Here is a 15,616-nt window from a genome sequence, read left to right as displayed (position 1 = left end):
TTGAACTACTCAAAGCACTGACATTCCACTCATGCACTTTCTTCTTGCCAAAATCAAAGGTAGATGACAGATACAATGGTGTGAGTTTTCCGGTTAATTTTTAGTGTATACCTCGTACGTAAAATTTAGGAACGTGTAAAAGGTCGGTATGCAGATTTCGCATAGATGCGCGAATGTCGTTGCTCGACGAGGAAAGCAGATAAGTTCTCGGCCCGACCCACAATTACTTTAGACATAAGCACGAAAGTTTCATTTTAATCAACGTATTCTCCCCGAAGGTCAACATACTTGGCACGTCGTTGCTTCAACTTCTGCAATCCCTCCTAAAATAAAATTCTCCTGGTCTGCAAAAAATCTATTCTGTAGCTGCTATAACCTCATTTTCACTGTTAAATTACTGTTCTTTCTAAACGATTTTAGTGTAGAGAAGAGATAATAATCGGAGGGCGCAATGTCTGGCGAGAAAAGTGGGTAGTCAGTGCACTGAAACCCTACATTCTTCAGAAAAATCTATTGTTCTTAGAGCCTTGTAAAATAAAGCATTTTCCTGCAGAAACAACACATCTCTTTTAAACTTTCCGAGGCGCTTTTCTGTAATAGTGTCCTTTAACTTACTCAGAAGATTAGATTAATACTCTAATGTTATGGTTTGTCTCATTTGAAGGTGGTCTGATAAAAAAAAAAAGATACTATCCTTTTCCCAGAATATTGAGGCAAGTACCTGCGGAGTTTGCAAAACGCTACAAAATCAACAGAGAAAATGTCACATGTTCGTGTTTCTCGTGAGCGTTCAAACTTTTGGGCACCCGTTTTGCGGAAAGCTTGTGCATGTCCAACTGATCACGGATTATTGACCAGACACGATCTATGGGTACGTTCAAAATCTCAGCTATCAATCTAAAATGGAATTCGTCTGTTATTTGAAATTAGGTAATAAAGCTGATCCACTTTTTCCAGAGTTGACACTAGCCTCCTACACCTTTCACCATCTTCTGTCGAAAAAGTAGCTAAGCTTAAAGTTTGAGCACCATTTCATCATAATGGAGTACGAAGTGCAATATGCTCAATGTGTGTAGCATGTAACCATGGATTTCCTTCAGGTACTTCTATTGCAGGAAGAAAAACATCATGGCTCCTCGCAACTCGTCTTTGCTAAATTCCACATTTGACTGTACAGTGGCTTAATCAATGACATATAAAGAAAAATAGTTGGTGCTACAACCATTCCAGCTGGCACTTAAACTTACAAAAGAGCAATGTTTTAAATGTAATATATGATTTAAGTGTGCGGAAGGGAGTGGAACCGAAAACTTTTCATCCCTCACCTGCACACACACACACAATTATTTCAGAATAAAGCTATTTCAGAATGAATCCGTTTTCGTGTTTAAGCTTTTGAAACATCTCTGTGCACCTTCTCCCAAGATGTTGATCAGCAAGACTCTCTTCCTATGCTCTCTCAAAAATCAACACTACCGTACTTATGGTGCTCACACAAATGATGTTATTTCGAAGACTAATCAAGCTAGTGTTACATGATAGATACTAAAAGGTCACTAGATTCTATTACTAGTTGCAATCTTCTGCTATTTAACTAATCCGGTCTTCTATTGAATGAACCTTGTGTACATTAAATTTTCAGTTTAAAATTATATTTTTTAGTGATATCTCTCAATGAATTCTAACACATAACACGTATTTTTACAATGCGTTTTGCCTCTCTTAACATTTAGATTCAATTACTTGTACTATATTTAGTCCAAATATCTACTTTGAAATTATGTAGCTTGATCTACTGAGGAACAAAAAGTGAGATGTGCCACATTATCAGCAAACTGAAGTGCATAAATTAGTGGTTCTGGTATTGGCATATCAGCAACATATAGGATGTATAACAGTGGTGACAAAACAGAAACTTGAGGTACTCCGACCCGTAGGATGAAGTGATGTGATTGTACGTGATTTATTTATATGAAAGCTGAGCAATTATGAAGAAAATTGGCCATAAGTCGAATGTATGATAATGGACGGACTCCTGAGCAATTTGAAGGGAAGTCCTTGGTGGCAGACTGTGTCAAATGCGCGCTCAGTATCAAAGGAAATAAGGACAAATGACAGCCGTTTATTGCAATGGTTAACATGGTAGCTCGATAGTTCTAACTGTTGATCAGTAGTGCTAAATGACGGTCTAAAGACTACTTGTGTTAAAGGAAGATGAGAGTAAACAAGGGAATTGGAATGGAGTTGTTTCACCAGAATTCGTTCCAATGTTTTGCTGAATACATTGGTAAGACTGATTGGCTGATAAGAGCTGATATTGGTAGGATCTTTATGAGGTTTTACGAAAACGATTTTGGCAAGCGTTCAGGAATTAGAAATAAAGCCAGTAGTGAGTATAACCTTATATAACATAGCAAGGATAACATGAAAAACTTTTGGTGCCTGATGAAGTTGGTTATAAGTAATAATATCGGACCCAGGAGCTGTATTTCGGCTACATGATTGGAGCTGCGAGTGGTTGAGTCAGATCTATGGAAGTATTAATGGCTGGTGTGAATAATGATTGTATAGGATTGCCAATACTGGTAATGTGTCGATGTGTTGGATGAGTAAATAGCGGAGTAGAATGAGGGGCGAAGACATCCTTGAAGTGATTACCGAATGGTGTTGCTTTCTCGGCATCGATGGCAGATACAGTACCATCAACATGAATTGGATACTGTGATCCTTGCTTCTGATAGGTAAGGCATTTGAATAAGTTCCAAAATTTCGTAGAGTTTGTTTCATTGCGTAATTGATTATACTCTCCAGTCTAGTCGTTTTCGAACAATGATAAAATGTTTGACCATGCGCCTGAAATTGACGATGAAGCAGTAGAAAGTGGTGATTATTAGTCTTTCTGTATTCATCTAAATAGCCATGAGAACGGTGATTAAGTGTGATGGCATGAGACGGTAAACTAAGCCGATTAAGATGCGAGCAGTTTTTCGGAACTGCAAGTTCGGTAACGTTGACGATGATAGTGCTTAAATAGCATCTATCATCTAAGGAGCTGATATTCGTGTTTATAGCTGGAACTTGCTCAGAGATGTGGGCTTGATGTTTATTCCAGTCTGCTTTGGCGAAGTTATATTTCGCGAGAGAAACTTGTGGTTCCATTGAACGAGTGCCAGATGGGAAGAAGGATGAGTAAATGATCTCTTCCTACTGGGCTGAGTACTTCTACTGTAGACTTAGGTAACAGATTGTTAAGACACTTTGACATCAGATGTAAACTTATAGAAGAGCTGCGAATGGCTTGCATAAAGTCCCGCCAACATTATTGTTGTTGTTCCGGTGTAGAGAGACTGGTGATTTAGGAGAATACATCGGAATATAATTTGCATAATCATCACACCGAATGTCTTATGTCTACTACTTATCTCTACACTGGAAGTCTCACAGCTGTGCAATACAATAGGCATATTTTTCCTTTTACGACTCTTTCTTTTCGTTATTAATTTCTTCTGCACACTTTAATAGGACACACTTTTTGCCATTAACATACTTCCGTTGTCATTCCAATTTCATTCAACAATCAAGCATGCAGAATAATAAAAACTTTCACTTCTCCGCTGGGACATCTAGCCTTCATTAATTGTCCAATATATGTTTGTAATTTATGGATTCGTGGTTCAGAAACCAGATGCTGTTTCCTCTAACTTTAAAAGGTCCGTTAACTTGGAGTTCGTCAGAAATCGATTCAAACAAAACTTATACCAAAATTTTGTGCACATTTTGTGCAGTTTTGTGCACCACATCTCGAGTTTTGTGCACCTTAAGAAACCTAAAATTTTTCATATTTAAATTGTTCAACGGTATGCCAGGCCTGAGTTCGTCCAACCGGAAAATCAGAAAAACATATATAAATTAATAGACCGAGTTTTGTGCAGTTTTGTGCACCACTTCCCGAGTTTTGTGCACGTCAAATAACAAAGATATAGCCCCTTGAAAATATTGAGTATGCCAGGAACTGGAGTTCGCCTAACACCGATTTCGGCAAAAGTTACATCAATCGTTAGCATTTGTTTTGTGCAATTTTGTGCACCATCTCCCGAGTTTTGTGCACCTCAAATAACAGAGATATATCTCCTTAAAAATAGTGCGTATGCCAGGCCTGGAGCTCGTCTAGTACCGATTCCGGCAAATCTTACATCAATCGTGAGCACTTATTTTGTGCAATTTTGTGCACCACATCCCGAGTTTTGTGCACCTCACATAAAGGAGATATAGCTCCTTAAAAATAGTGCGTATGCCAGGTGTGGAGTTCATCTAACACCGATTCCGGCAAAAGATGCATAAATCGTTAGCATTTATTTTGTAAAATTTTATGTAGCACTTCCCGAGTTTTGTGCACCTCACATAACCAAGACATAGCTTCTTAAAAATAGTGCGTATGCCAGGTGTGAAGTTCCGATAACACCGACTCCGGCAAAAGTTACATCAATCGTTAGCATTCATTTTGTGCATTTTGTGCACCATCTCCCGAGTTTTGTGCACCTCAAATAACAGAGATATAGCTCCTTAAAAACAGTGCGTATGCCAGGCCTGGAGTTCGTCTAGTACCGATTCCGGCAAATCTTACATCAATCGTTAGCATTTACTTTGTACAATTTCGTGCACCACTCCCCGAGTTTTGTGCACCTCACATAAAGGAGATATAGCTCCTCAAAAATAGTGCGTATACCAGGTGTGAAGTTCCGATAACACCGATTCCGGCAATAGTTACATCAATCGTTAGCATTTATTTTGTGCAATTTTGTGCACCACTTCCCGAGTGTTGTGAACCTCAAATAACAGAGATATAGCTTCTTGAAAATAGTGCGTATACCAGGTGTAGAGTTCGTCTAACACTGATTCCGGCAAAAGTTACGTCAATCGTTAGCATTTATTTTGTGCAATTTTGTGCACCATCTCCCGAGTTTTGTGCACCTCAAATAACAGAGATATAGCTCCTTAAAATTAGTGCGTATGCCAGCTTTGGAGTTCCGATAACACCGATTCCGGCAAAACTTCCATTAATCGTTAGCATTTATTTTGTGCAATTTTGTGCACCACTTCCCGAGTTTTGTGCATCTCACATAACATAGATATTGCCTCTCTAAAATAGTGCGTATGCCAGGTATGGAGTTCGGATAATAGCGATTCCGGCAAAAGTTATGTCAATCGTTAGCATTTATTTTGTGCAATTTTGTGCACCACTTCCCGAGTTTAGTTCACCTCAAATAACATAGATATAGCCTCTTGAAAATAGTGCGTATACCAGGTGAGGAGTTCGTCTAACACCGATTCCGACGAAAGTTACATCAGTCGTTATCATTTATTTTGTGCAATTTTGTGCAGCATCTCCAGAGTTTTGTGCACCTGAGATAAGAGAAATATAACTACTTGAAAATAGTGCGTATACCAATAGCCCAGGTGCAAACAGCTCCAACAAAATCTCTTTGTGTGTCAAATGTCAGTATTACTTGAGTAGAGTTTTGTGCACCATGTCCCGAGTTTTGTGCACCTCAGATACCCGAAATGTTTCCACTTGAAAATAGTGCTTATACCAATATCTCCAGTGCGTACAGCGCCGACCAAATATCTTAGTATGTTAAATGTTAGTACTTTTGCTGTAGAGTTTTCTGCACCATGTCTCGAGTTTTGTGCACCTTAAATACCGGAAAGATAACCACTGGAAAATAGTGCGTATACCAATATCGGAAGTGCGTGCAGCGCCGACCAAATCTCTTATTAAATCAAATGTTAGTAGTCCTTCTCTAGAGTTTTGTGCACCATGTTCCGTGTTATGTGCGACTCAGATACCAGAAGTATAAACACTTGAAAATAGTTCATATACCAATATCTCATGTGCGTAGAGCGCCGACCAAATCTCTTAGTATGTCATATTTTAGTACTCCTTCTGTAGAGTTTTGCGCACCATGTCCCGAGTTTTGTGCACCTCAGATACCCGAAATATAACCACTTGAAAATAGTGCGTATACCAATAACGAAAGTGCGTACAGCGCCGGCCAAATCTATTTGTAAGTCAAATGTTAGTACTCCTTCTGTAGAGTTTTGTGCATCATTTCCCGAGTTTTTTGCACCTCAGATACCGGAAATATAACTACTTGAAAATAGTGCGTATGTAAATAGAACAAGTGCGTACAGCGCCGACCAAATCTTTTAGTATGTCAAATGTTAGTACTCCTTCTGTAGAGTTTTGTGCAGCATGTCCCGAGTTTTGTGCACCTCTAATCCCCGAAATATAACCACTTGAAAATAGTGCGTATTCTAATATCCCAAATGCGTATAACGTTGACCAAATCTCTTACTATGTTATGTTTTATTACTCGTTCTGTAGAGTTTTGTGCACCATTTCCCGAATTTTGTGGAATCAAATACCCGAGAGATAATCTCTTAAAATTGTGCGTATACCAATATCCCAAGTGCGTACAACGCGGACCAAATATTTTAATATGTCAAATGTTAGTTCTTTTTCTGTAGAGTTTTGTGCACCATGTCCCAAGTTTTGTCCATGTGAGATACCTGAAATATGACTGATAATAGTGCGTGTACAAATAGAACAAGTGCGTAGAGCGCCAACTAAATCTCTTAGTATGTCCAATGATAGTACTACTTACGGTGAGTTTTGTGCACTATATCCCGAATTTTGTGCAACTCGGATGCATGAAATATAAACACTTGAAAATAGTGCGTATAACAATAGCCCAAGTGCGTACAGTGGTGACCAGAGCTAGTGGTACATCAAATTGTAGTGTTCAACCTGTAAAATTTTCACAGGAAATACGCACTTCACATATTGGTATACGCACTATTTTCAAGTGGTTATATTTCGGGTATCTGAGTTGCACAAAACTCGGTTCATGGCGCACAAAACTCTACAGAAGGAGTACTAAAATATGACATACTAAGAGATTTGGTCGGCGCTGTACGCACTTGAGATATTGATATACGCACTATTTTCAAATGGTTATACTTCGGGTATCTCAGTTGCACAAAACACGGGACATGGTGCACATAACTCTACAGAAGGAGTACTAAAATATGACATACTAAGAGATTTGGTCGGCGTTGTACGCACTTGAGATATTGGTATACGCACAATTTTCATGTGCTTATATTTCGGGTATCTGAGGTGCACAAAACTCGGGACATGGTGCACAACACTCTACAAATGGAGTACTAACATTTGACATAGTAAAAGGTTTGGTTGGCACTGTACAGACTGGGACTATTGGTATACGCACTATTTTCAAGTGATTATATCCCAGTTACCTAATGTGTATTAAACTCCGTTGATCCTTCAAAAAATTGCAAGTACTAAATGGTAACGAATTATATGACTTTGACTAGTGTCGGTGGTATGCAAATTCCAGTGCCTGGCATACGCACTGTTTTCAAGTGTTGATATATCTGTTATTTGAAATGCACAAAACTCGGGAAGTGGTGAACAAAATTGCACAAGATAAATGCTAACGAATGATGTAACTTTTGCCGGTATTGGTGTTAGACGAACTCCACACCTGGCATAAACACTATTTTTAAGACTATATCTATGTTATGTGAGGTGCACAAAACTCGGGACGTGGTGCACAAAATTGCACAAAATAAGTGCTAACGATTGATTTAACTTTTGCCGAAATCGGTGTTAGACGAACTCCACACCTGGTATACGCACTATTTCTAAGAGGCTATATCTCGCTTATGTGAGGTGCACAAAACTCGGGGAGTGGTGCACAAAATTGCACAAAATAAATGCTAACGATTGATGTACGTTTTGCCGGAATCGGTGTTAGACGAGCTCCAGGCCTGGCATACGCACTATTTTTAAGGAGATATATCTCTGTTATTTGAGGTGCACAAAACTCGGGAGATGGTGCACAAAATTGCACAAAATAAATGCTAACGATTGATGTAACTTTTGCCGAAATCAGTGTTAGGCGAACTCCAGTTCCTGGCATACTGAATATATTCAAGGGGCTATATCTTTGTTATTTGACGTGCACAAAACTCGGGAAGTGGTGCACAAAACTGCACAAAACTCGGTCTATTAATTTATATATGTTTTTCTGATTTTCCGGTTGGACGAACTCAGGCCTGGCATACCGTTGAACAATTTAAATATGAAAAATTTTAGGTTTCTTAAGGTGCACAAAACTCGAGATGTGGTGCACAAAACTGCACAAAATGTGCACAAAATTTTGGTATAAGTTTTGTTTGAATCGGTTTCTGACGAACTCCAAGTTAACGGACCTAACTTTAAACTAAATAGAATCTGTAATCATGTAAGAATGTGAAGTTAAGAATTTTCTGTGTTGTCCACAGTTACGAAATCTAGCGTATATTCAATTAACTTCGGATTCCCAAAGGGGCACAAATGTACCCCATGCATATATTTTACGGTATATTTTATGTCACAGACATCCGGGGTTGACAAGCGTTCGTTACGTTGTGTACCTGACTGTAAGGAAACTTATTTTCTCAATAACAATTATGTTGTAAGGTGATCTGCTTACGTATGTGGCTAAAACTACACTGAGGTACATTTGTACCCCCCTTGAGTATCTACTGTATGTTAGCATATTTGTTTCAAGTATATTATTGCTGTTTTTATTATTTTAAAGGGCAAGATAAAGAACAGGTAATATTAGAGTCTATTGCAATGTATCGTTGCAATATTGCATTCATATTACAATATTGCAACCTTTCCTGCCGCAAAAACATTACGAAATTAATACAATTCTATAGCGTATAAACAAATTTCTATTTCGCTAACCTAATCTACCTAAACTAACCTACACTAACAAAACCAACATACTCTAACAAAGCACAACCTAACACAAACTAACATATCACTATTATCGATGCCACAAATAAGGATGTTTCTATTTTTTTTTTTTTTTTTTTTAATGTATTCGGGTACACCTGTACCCCTGTTGGAAATCCGGAGTTTCAAATATGATGGGTATCCGAGTGCTAATAGAACATTTCCTGCAATTGTATAAAATATTATGCAATTGGTAAAGAGATAGTAGAATTTTATTCATTGTTTAGAAAGCCAATTTCTATGTCAGAATACGAACAGATATTACGTTATTAATTTAAAAATGACCAATATTCAAAATAGACTTCAGCATTAAGGCTTTGTATATTTTATTGCTTATTAATATTATTGGTTGTCTAGTATTATTTATGTTATTGGTGCTCGATAATCATGATTTTGAATGTTAAAGTTGTGTTATGTAAACTATTCATTATAGTTTTGGAAAATTCAATATTGCTAATAAAACTCCAACTGACCAAAGCACTATATATATTTTATGAGTATATATACTGCTTTAGTAAGTTGGAATTTTATTAGCAGTATATTTATGTATTTTCAAAATTTACATATATCCCTGCATAATCCGATTCGAACGAAATTTGCACCGCATGTTATGTATCTATAAAGGTTATACTATTCTTAGTTAAAATGTCATAGCATTTCTGTTCAACTGTTTTTGAGATACTTCCGCGGGAAGATTAAAATGGGGCACCCTCTATATTATATATATATATATATATATATATATATATATATATATATATATATATATATATATATATATATATATATATATATATATAATATATGTATTTGCAGAGATTGGATTAGATTATTCAAATAAAACAATTTTGACGTGAGTGACAAAGCGCCGTGATCTGCCGAAAAAGATTGAAGACAGAATTAGAGGCGTTATTAAAAGAAGATTCATCTCAGACGCTTAAAGAGTTGTCTGAAACACTAGATATTGATGCGTCAACTGTTAACAAACATTTAAAATCAATTGGAATAATGCAAATATTAGGGAATTGAGTACCACACGAATTGACAGAAACAGACGTTGCCTAACGTTTAACCATTTGTGAATTGCTGTTTCAAAAACAAAAAACAGATGACGCTTTTGCATCAATTTTTGACGTGATGAAAAGTTGATTCATTTCGACGATTGTAAGCGTTGCTAACCATAAACATTAACTCCACAAAAGAGTATTCATGGAAACAAGGTTATGCTGAGTATTTATTATGAGCTGCTACAACTGGATCAAACGGTTAATGCTGAACCTAAGGAACACAATTACACATTTCGAATTGAGCACTCAAAGAGAAACTCCTGTAATATATCGAAAGACATTACAAACTTCTTGTTTTCGATAACAATGCCAAACCACATATTGGAGACTTAATGAATTGAACCTTGGAGGCACTTCGATGTGATGTCTTACCCACCCGCTTTACTTTTACGAGACATCGCTCCTTCAAATTACCATTTGTTCGGTCGATTCCTCATGGTTTTTATCAACAACGCTTCAGAACTTTTGGAGATGTTAAAAAAAAGAGCTCGATGAGTGGATCGCCTCAAACAAACCGGATTATTTTTTATCGTGGAATCCATGTGTAGGTAAAGTGGGTACTTACTCGAAAAGTAGGTAAAGTTTATAGCTTTCGAAGTAAATTAAAATATAAAGTACCGTTCGTTTGAAAGAAACATTAGTTTAAAAAAAAAAAAGAATTAATTCAAGCACCTAACAATATGGGGACCCAAACAACTGTGTTCTAAATTCATGGGAGTATGATTAGTGCGTACTATACTTGTGACGTTGTCAATCTTGTCTTCTGATACTTTGGTGCGAGCGGTCCCGGGTTCGATCCCCGGTAGGGACACGGTCGAAAGGGTGTAACAGCTTTTTCTAGGTCAGCCATTCTGACTAAGGTTCTTCCTGAAGTTTCCCCATTCACACTAGGCAAATTCTGGGATGGTACCTAACATAAGAGTCCCAGGCTGCTTCCTTCTTTCCCTATTCCTTTCTTCCTCTCCAATTCCTCAGGCAGTGAGATCGCCGAAGGACGTCATTCCTCATATGTGTGACGGGTTAACATCGATATAGATGCCGAAAGCCCAGAAATCTAATTCCTAAATCCTATTCTTATGATATTGTCTGAACACATTGAATGACCCCATCCTATAGGATAAAGGCAATTGAACTTTCTTACAGGTCCCTGGTTCGATCCCAGCTCGCGTCAAGTGAGCTTTGTGGTCAATAAACACCGCGTACATGGATTTTCTCGGGGGTTTCCGTTTCCTCCACTTTCTTCATTCCACCATTTCATTCATTTATCATCACCACCGTCTCCTTTAGCCTAGTCGGCATAACCATGGGACGTAAAACTTAAAGATTTCATTTTTAAAAGTTTTTGTGCACGATATACTTCTTCTACCTCGACCCGTGAAGTATGCAGACATAAGACCTATTGAGTAAGTTCGGGGATTTAGTGGAATGCTAACCTGGCTCCGGCATCGACCATCGCGGCTAGCAATGTCAAGATTTACAGTGAGTCTGGGTTACCACACCCTGGACGCACATTCAATTTCTGCACGACTCATTATATATATATATATATATATATATATATATATATATATATATATATATATAATCTGTATGAACAGAAAACTTCCTTAAAGAATGCCAAAATTATTGTGCCAAATGATAATCAAGGGTAAACGGGTCATGAATTTCAAATACTGCTCTCCTTCATGTTATGTGAGTGTTAATTTTTATAGATTTTTGGTGTAATAAAATGTTTCGCTGTACCATGAACCAATTGGTTGTTTAAACTTTGTTTGTATAATCGTCCTTCTTTAGAAAGTAATTTATTTATTTTGCGAGAGCTATTTATTCTTCTTTCTTTTTTCTTCCAGCACTTTGTCATCCCGGTTGCAGATATGGTGGTGAATGTGTGAAACCCTATTTGTGTGTTTGCCCACCAGGAACAAGTGGATCATTCTGTGAAAATTGTAAGTAGAAAGCAAATACTGGGTCGTTATTATTCACAAACGTGGATATTTAAATGAAACGTAAACTACAGAATGAAAACATAACAGTGTTAATTCAACACGCTGGCTTTGTATACTTGGTGCTATTTCAACTCTATCTGATTTTGGAGTAAATTGTTAAAATAGTAGTCGATAAATGAACTTTACGGTACTGACAGCCTTTATGGGTTGAAATACACCAAGAACACGTGTAAAAGTCCCTCTTCCCCTTAGGATGCGCATTTTAATAACAGTACAATGACAAAAACCGTAATGTCACCCCCTTTCCTCATCCTTTTCATCACTTCACACCCTCCATATCGATGACAGCTTAACTTGTACTTAAACGCCGCTATTCATCACAACAACCACAAAAATTATGGATTGGACACTAATATCGATCGTTTTCGATAATTTTATACTATCTGGTAGGACCCGCCGTTGCTGTCTCTTAATTCAGAATCATGATTAAAGAAAAGAGAAAATGTTCTTACTTGTCTACCCATTCCCTTACTCCTATGATGTTATGTAACCCCACACAACCGTGACGTAATGCGGGTTACATACAGGCATGGAGTACTTAAAAGGCTCTACAAACTTGCATAAGTTTTCGGATACATTTTCACTCCTCCCTGCAAATCCTGCCTCCCAAGCCAAAAATCGAGAAAAGCTTCGTACAATATTAGGTTTGGTAAAGATTTCTCTGTGTACAAAGTTTGGTGTTTCTAGATGACTTCTTTATATGAAAAAATTGTCCACACACACACACACACACACACACACACACACACATATATATATATATATATATATATATATATATATATATATATATATATATATATATATATATATATAATATTGATGTTTTATTTTTTATTAAAGGTTTCACTCACTCCTCATTCCCACATTCACTCTCCATGCCGATAAGGGATTAATTTAGAATTGAATGACATCGACGCGGTGGCTCAGTGGTAGAATTTTCACCTCCGGAGCATAGGCTCGCGCCAGGTGAACTTTGTGGTGGACAAATACCGTGTGCGTGGGTTTTCTCGGGGTTCTCCCGTTTCCCGTCACTTTCTTCATTTCACAATTTCTTTTATTTCTCATTATCACCGTCTCCTTTAGCCTATCTGGCATAATCGTGGGACGTAAAACTAAAGGATTTCATTTCATTTAAATGGCGTCGAGAGTGACTATTAATCTCAGCGACCCTGAAACTATGAATATTAGGGGCTAATATCATTCATTTTGATCATCAGATCTTTGAGAGTCCTAAGGTTGATAAACCATACCAAGTACCAATTTAATTGATTCAGCCGTTTTTGCATGATGCGATCACACACAAACTCAATTCACTTTTATTTGTACCTAGCTGTCCAAACGGAACAATTGAAATCATTCTATTTTTGCAGCATACAGAGGCATCAAAAATATCCCACTAACACACGCAAAAATTGATATTTTTATGTGGTTCTGGTAATTAAAGTTAATATGGCGTTTGTTATACACAATAATACAAAAGTAGAAAATAACCCCTTCCCCCAAAGAAGGTGGATCAAACCACAAATTCTTGATATCTGTATTGCTACAAATACCTCTACAATAGACTACGCAGTATTCACTATGCACTTTTAGTAATACCATCAACGTTGGTCAGAACACTTAAAAATGTACTGATTTTTCTTCCGGGAACGAATGGCCACCCTACATAGCAGAAACTCAAAGTAGTGTCATATTGAGCTTCTCGTTTAGAGGCTAGATATTAATGAATGAAAATTGTTTGTAAGTTTTAAAGTAGGTTGTCATAGGCTACAGATTTATATTATTTAAAACTTGAGGAATTTCGATAAGTGACCATCTATTATTGCTTGTACTTAAAAGAAACAAATGAAATGTATTTCTTGGACTGATCATACAAGTGTATGTTATTTTCCAAGTATTTCAAAGGAACAGATTCGCTTCAATTGTAAATAACGTAGATGTTTTTGTAAATTTCCTAATTACTAAGATGTATGATATAAAGTCGGCTCCAAGTTCGAGATTGTATTAATGTTTATATACTGATATACCAGTATGTACTTACTGGTAACTACAGACACAAAGTTCCTCCTATGACTGTTCGTCCTCGCTCTGGTGGCATAGACTGGTCCGAAGATAATAGTCACTTCAGAAGTGTATATTCCACATATATTAATACCTTAATACGCAAATCTTAATGTCTGCTTGTTGGGGATTAGTTGAACAAAAGTTATAGATCGTTCAACCGGTCAAAGAATAATGCCATTGACAGTGATTTCATTGCTACTAACACGAAAAATTTCAGCGATAGAATCATATCAATACCTTGATAGTCATAGATATTCATCGTGTGAGTCGAAATTTTCAAATGTTACCTGCACATTTTATAAGTGGTTTGTATAATTTTGAGTTCTCCTAGGCGTAATTTGAGACACTGAAACTTCTCTTAAAATTCAGGATGTCCCGCCTAAATCGAGATAGGTGACAACCCTATGTATGATACGAATTCATAAACTGATAAAGATTTGAAGTCGAACATAGAACGGTAAATAATAAATATCACTGTGTACGAGATAGGATAATATGCAATAATCTGTTCAAGAAAGTTGTAACGCTACTTTTTTTGTAGCTCCATGGAGTCAATTGTAGAAAATCTCTGTCTGTAAAAGTCTCAGTGATGCCTGTTGAAAGTCTGGTTTCATTATTAGCAGATCTTTTTCGTTTAAAAGCATAGACAATGTTAATTATTTTTCTTCGGACATCGAATTCCTTAAGAAAGTCGTTATTTTCTTCAATGTGGAAAACACCATTCTCCTTTTGCTGACATCATAGATACAGTTAATATTAATTTCAAAAACTCTGGTGGTTAACTGAATGTTTTTCTTGATTAATGCGAACAATGAATTCTAGAAATCTCACAACCCTTGACAATGATCGAAAGTTCTCTGCAGCGTGGATTGAAGACGGTTAATTGCAACAAATCTTAGTTTGTTTATTTATTTTTAAGTAAATTTAATACATTTTATTCTCGACTCTCTAGGAATTTTTTAGGCATACTAAGAAAACACAGTCGGTGCAATCATCATTGCTGCATTAACAACGGGAAAACAAACTTTGGTAAATGAACTTCGAGGCCATCCTTGGCGAGGTAGTAGTACACATTTAAAATGTTAATATTGCAAACTGGGAGAGCGCCATAGCCAGTAATAGCGGAGAAAAGCGTCTTAAAGTTTCCGACACGTCGCATATTTCATACGACGCTTAAAGTTACTAAGTGACGGCGTAACAGAGTGAGAAGCATCTACGACTCACGCGCTAAGAGTCTTGGGTTTAATTCCCGCTCGAGTTAACTTTTTTCCTTTTCTGCTTTAACCAGTAAAGCAGCCATTTATAACTACAAGGAAATTATTAATTCGCCATATGTTTATAAATGAATAAAACAATAGAAATGTTTAAATCATTTTAAAATCTGTCAATGTTCCATGTTAACTAGCAACAAAATGTAACCTATTCCGTGATATCACGAGTTGTATTATGGTTACTACAGTAGCTGTGTAAGAAATGTTCTTGACGATTCGTGTCTATATCTGTGGACAGTGTACAAATTACAAGGATGATGAGGGGGAAATTCCCTTTGTAATACTGAATTTATGCTATAACCAGGGGCGACATTTCATACTTCGCTTGAGGGA

The 15,616-nt window shown here is 36.9% G+C and overlaps 1 protein-coding gene across 1 annotated transcript in view; it reads left to right on the top strand.

The window, feature by feature from the left end:
• Window positions 1-15,616, top strand: part of LOC145667652 (uncharacterized) — a 388,129-nt gene that overhangs the window by 318,857 nt on the left and 53,656 nt on the right. The window contains exon 10 of the mRNA XM_081735111.1: window positions 11,790-11,885. Within this exon, the coding sequence (XP_081591237.1) occupies window positions 11,790-11,885 (96 nt within the window). The remainder of the gene's footprint in view (window positions 1-11,789; window positions 11,886-15,616) is intronic.

This window comes from Thermobia domestica, chromosome 13, assembly GCF_964235325.1.
Source record: "Thermobia domestica chromosome 13, izTheDome1.hap1.1, whole genome shotgun sequence".
Taxonomy (NCBI): Eukaryota; Metazoa; Arthropoda; class Insecta; order Zygentoma; family Lepismatidae; genus Thermobia; species Thermobia domestica.
This window is presented reverse-complemented; position numbering and strand designations above follow the sequence as displayed.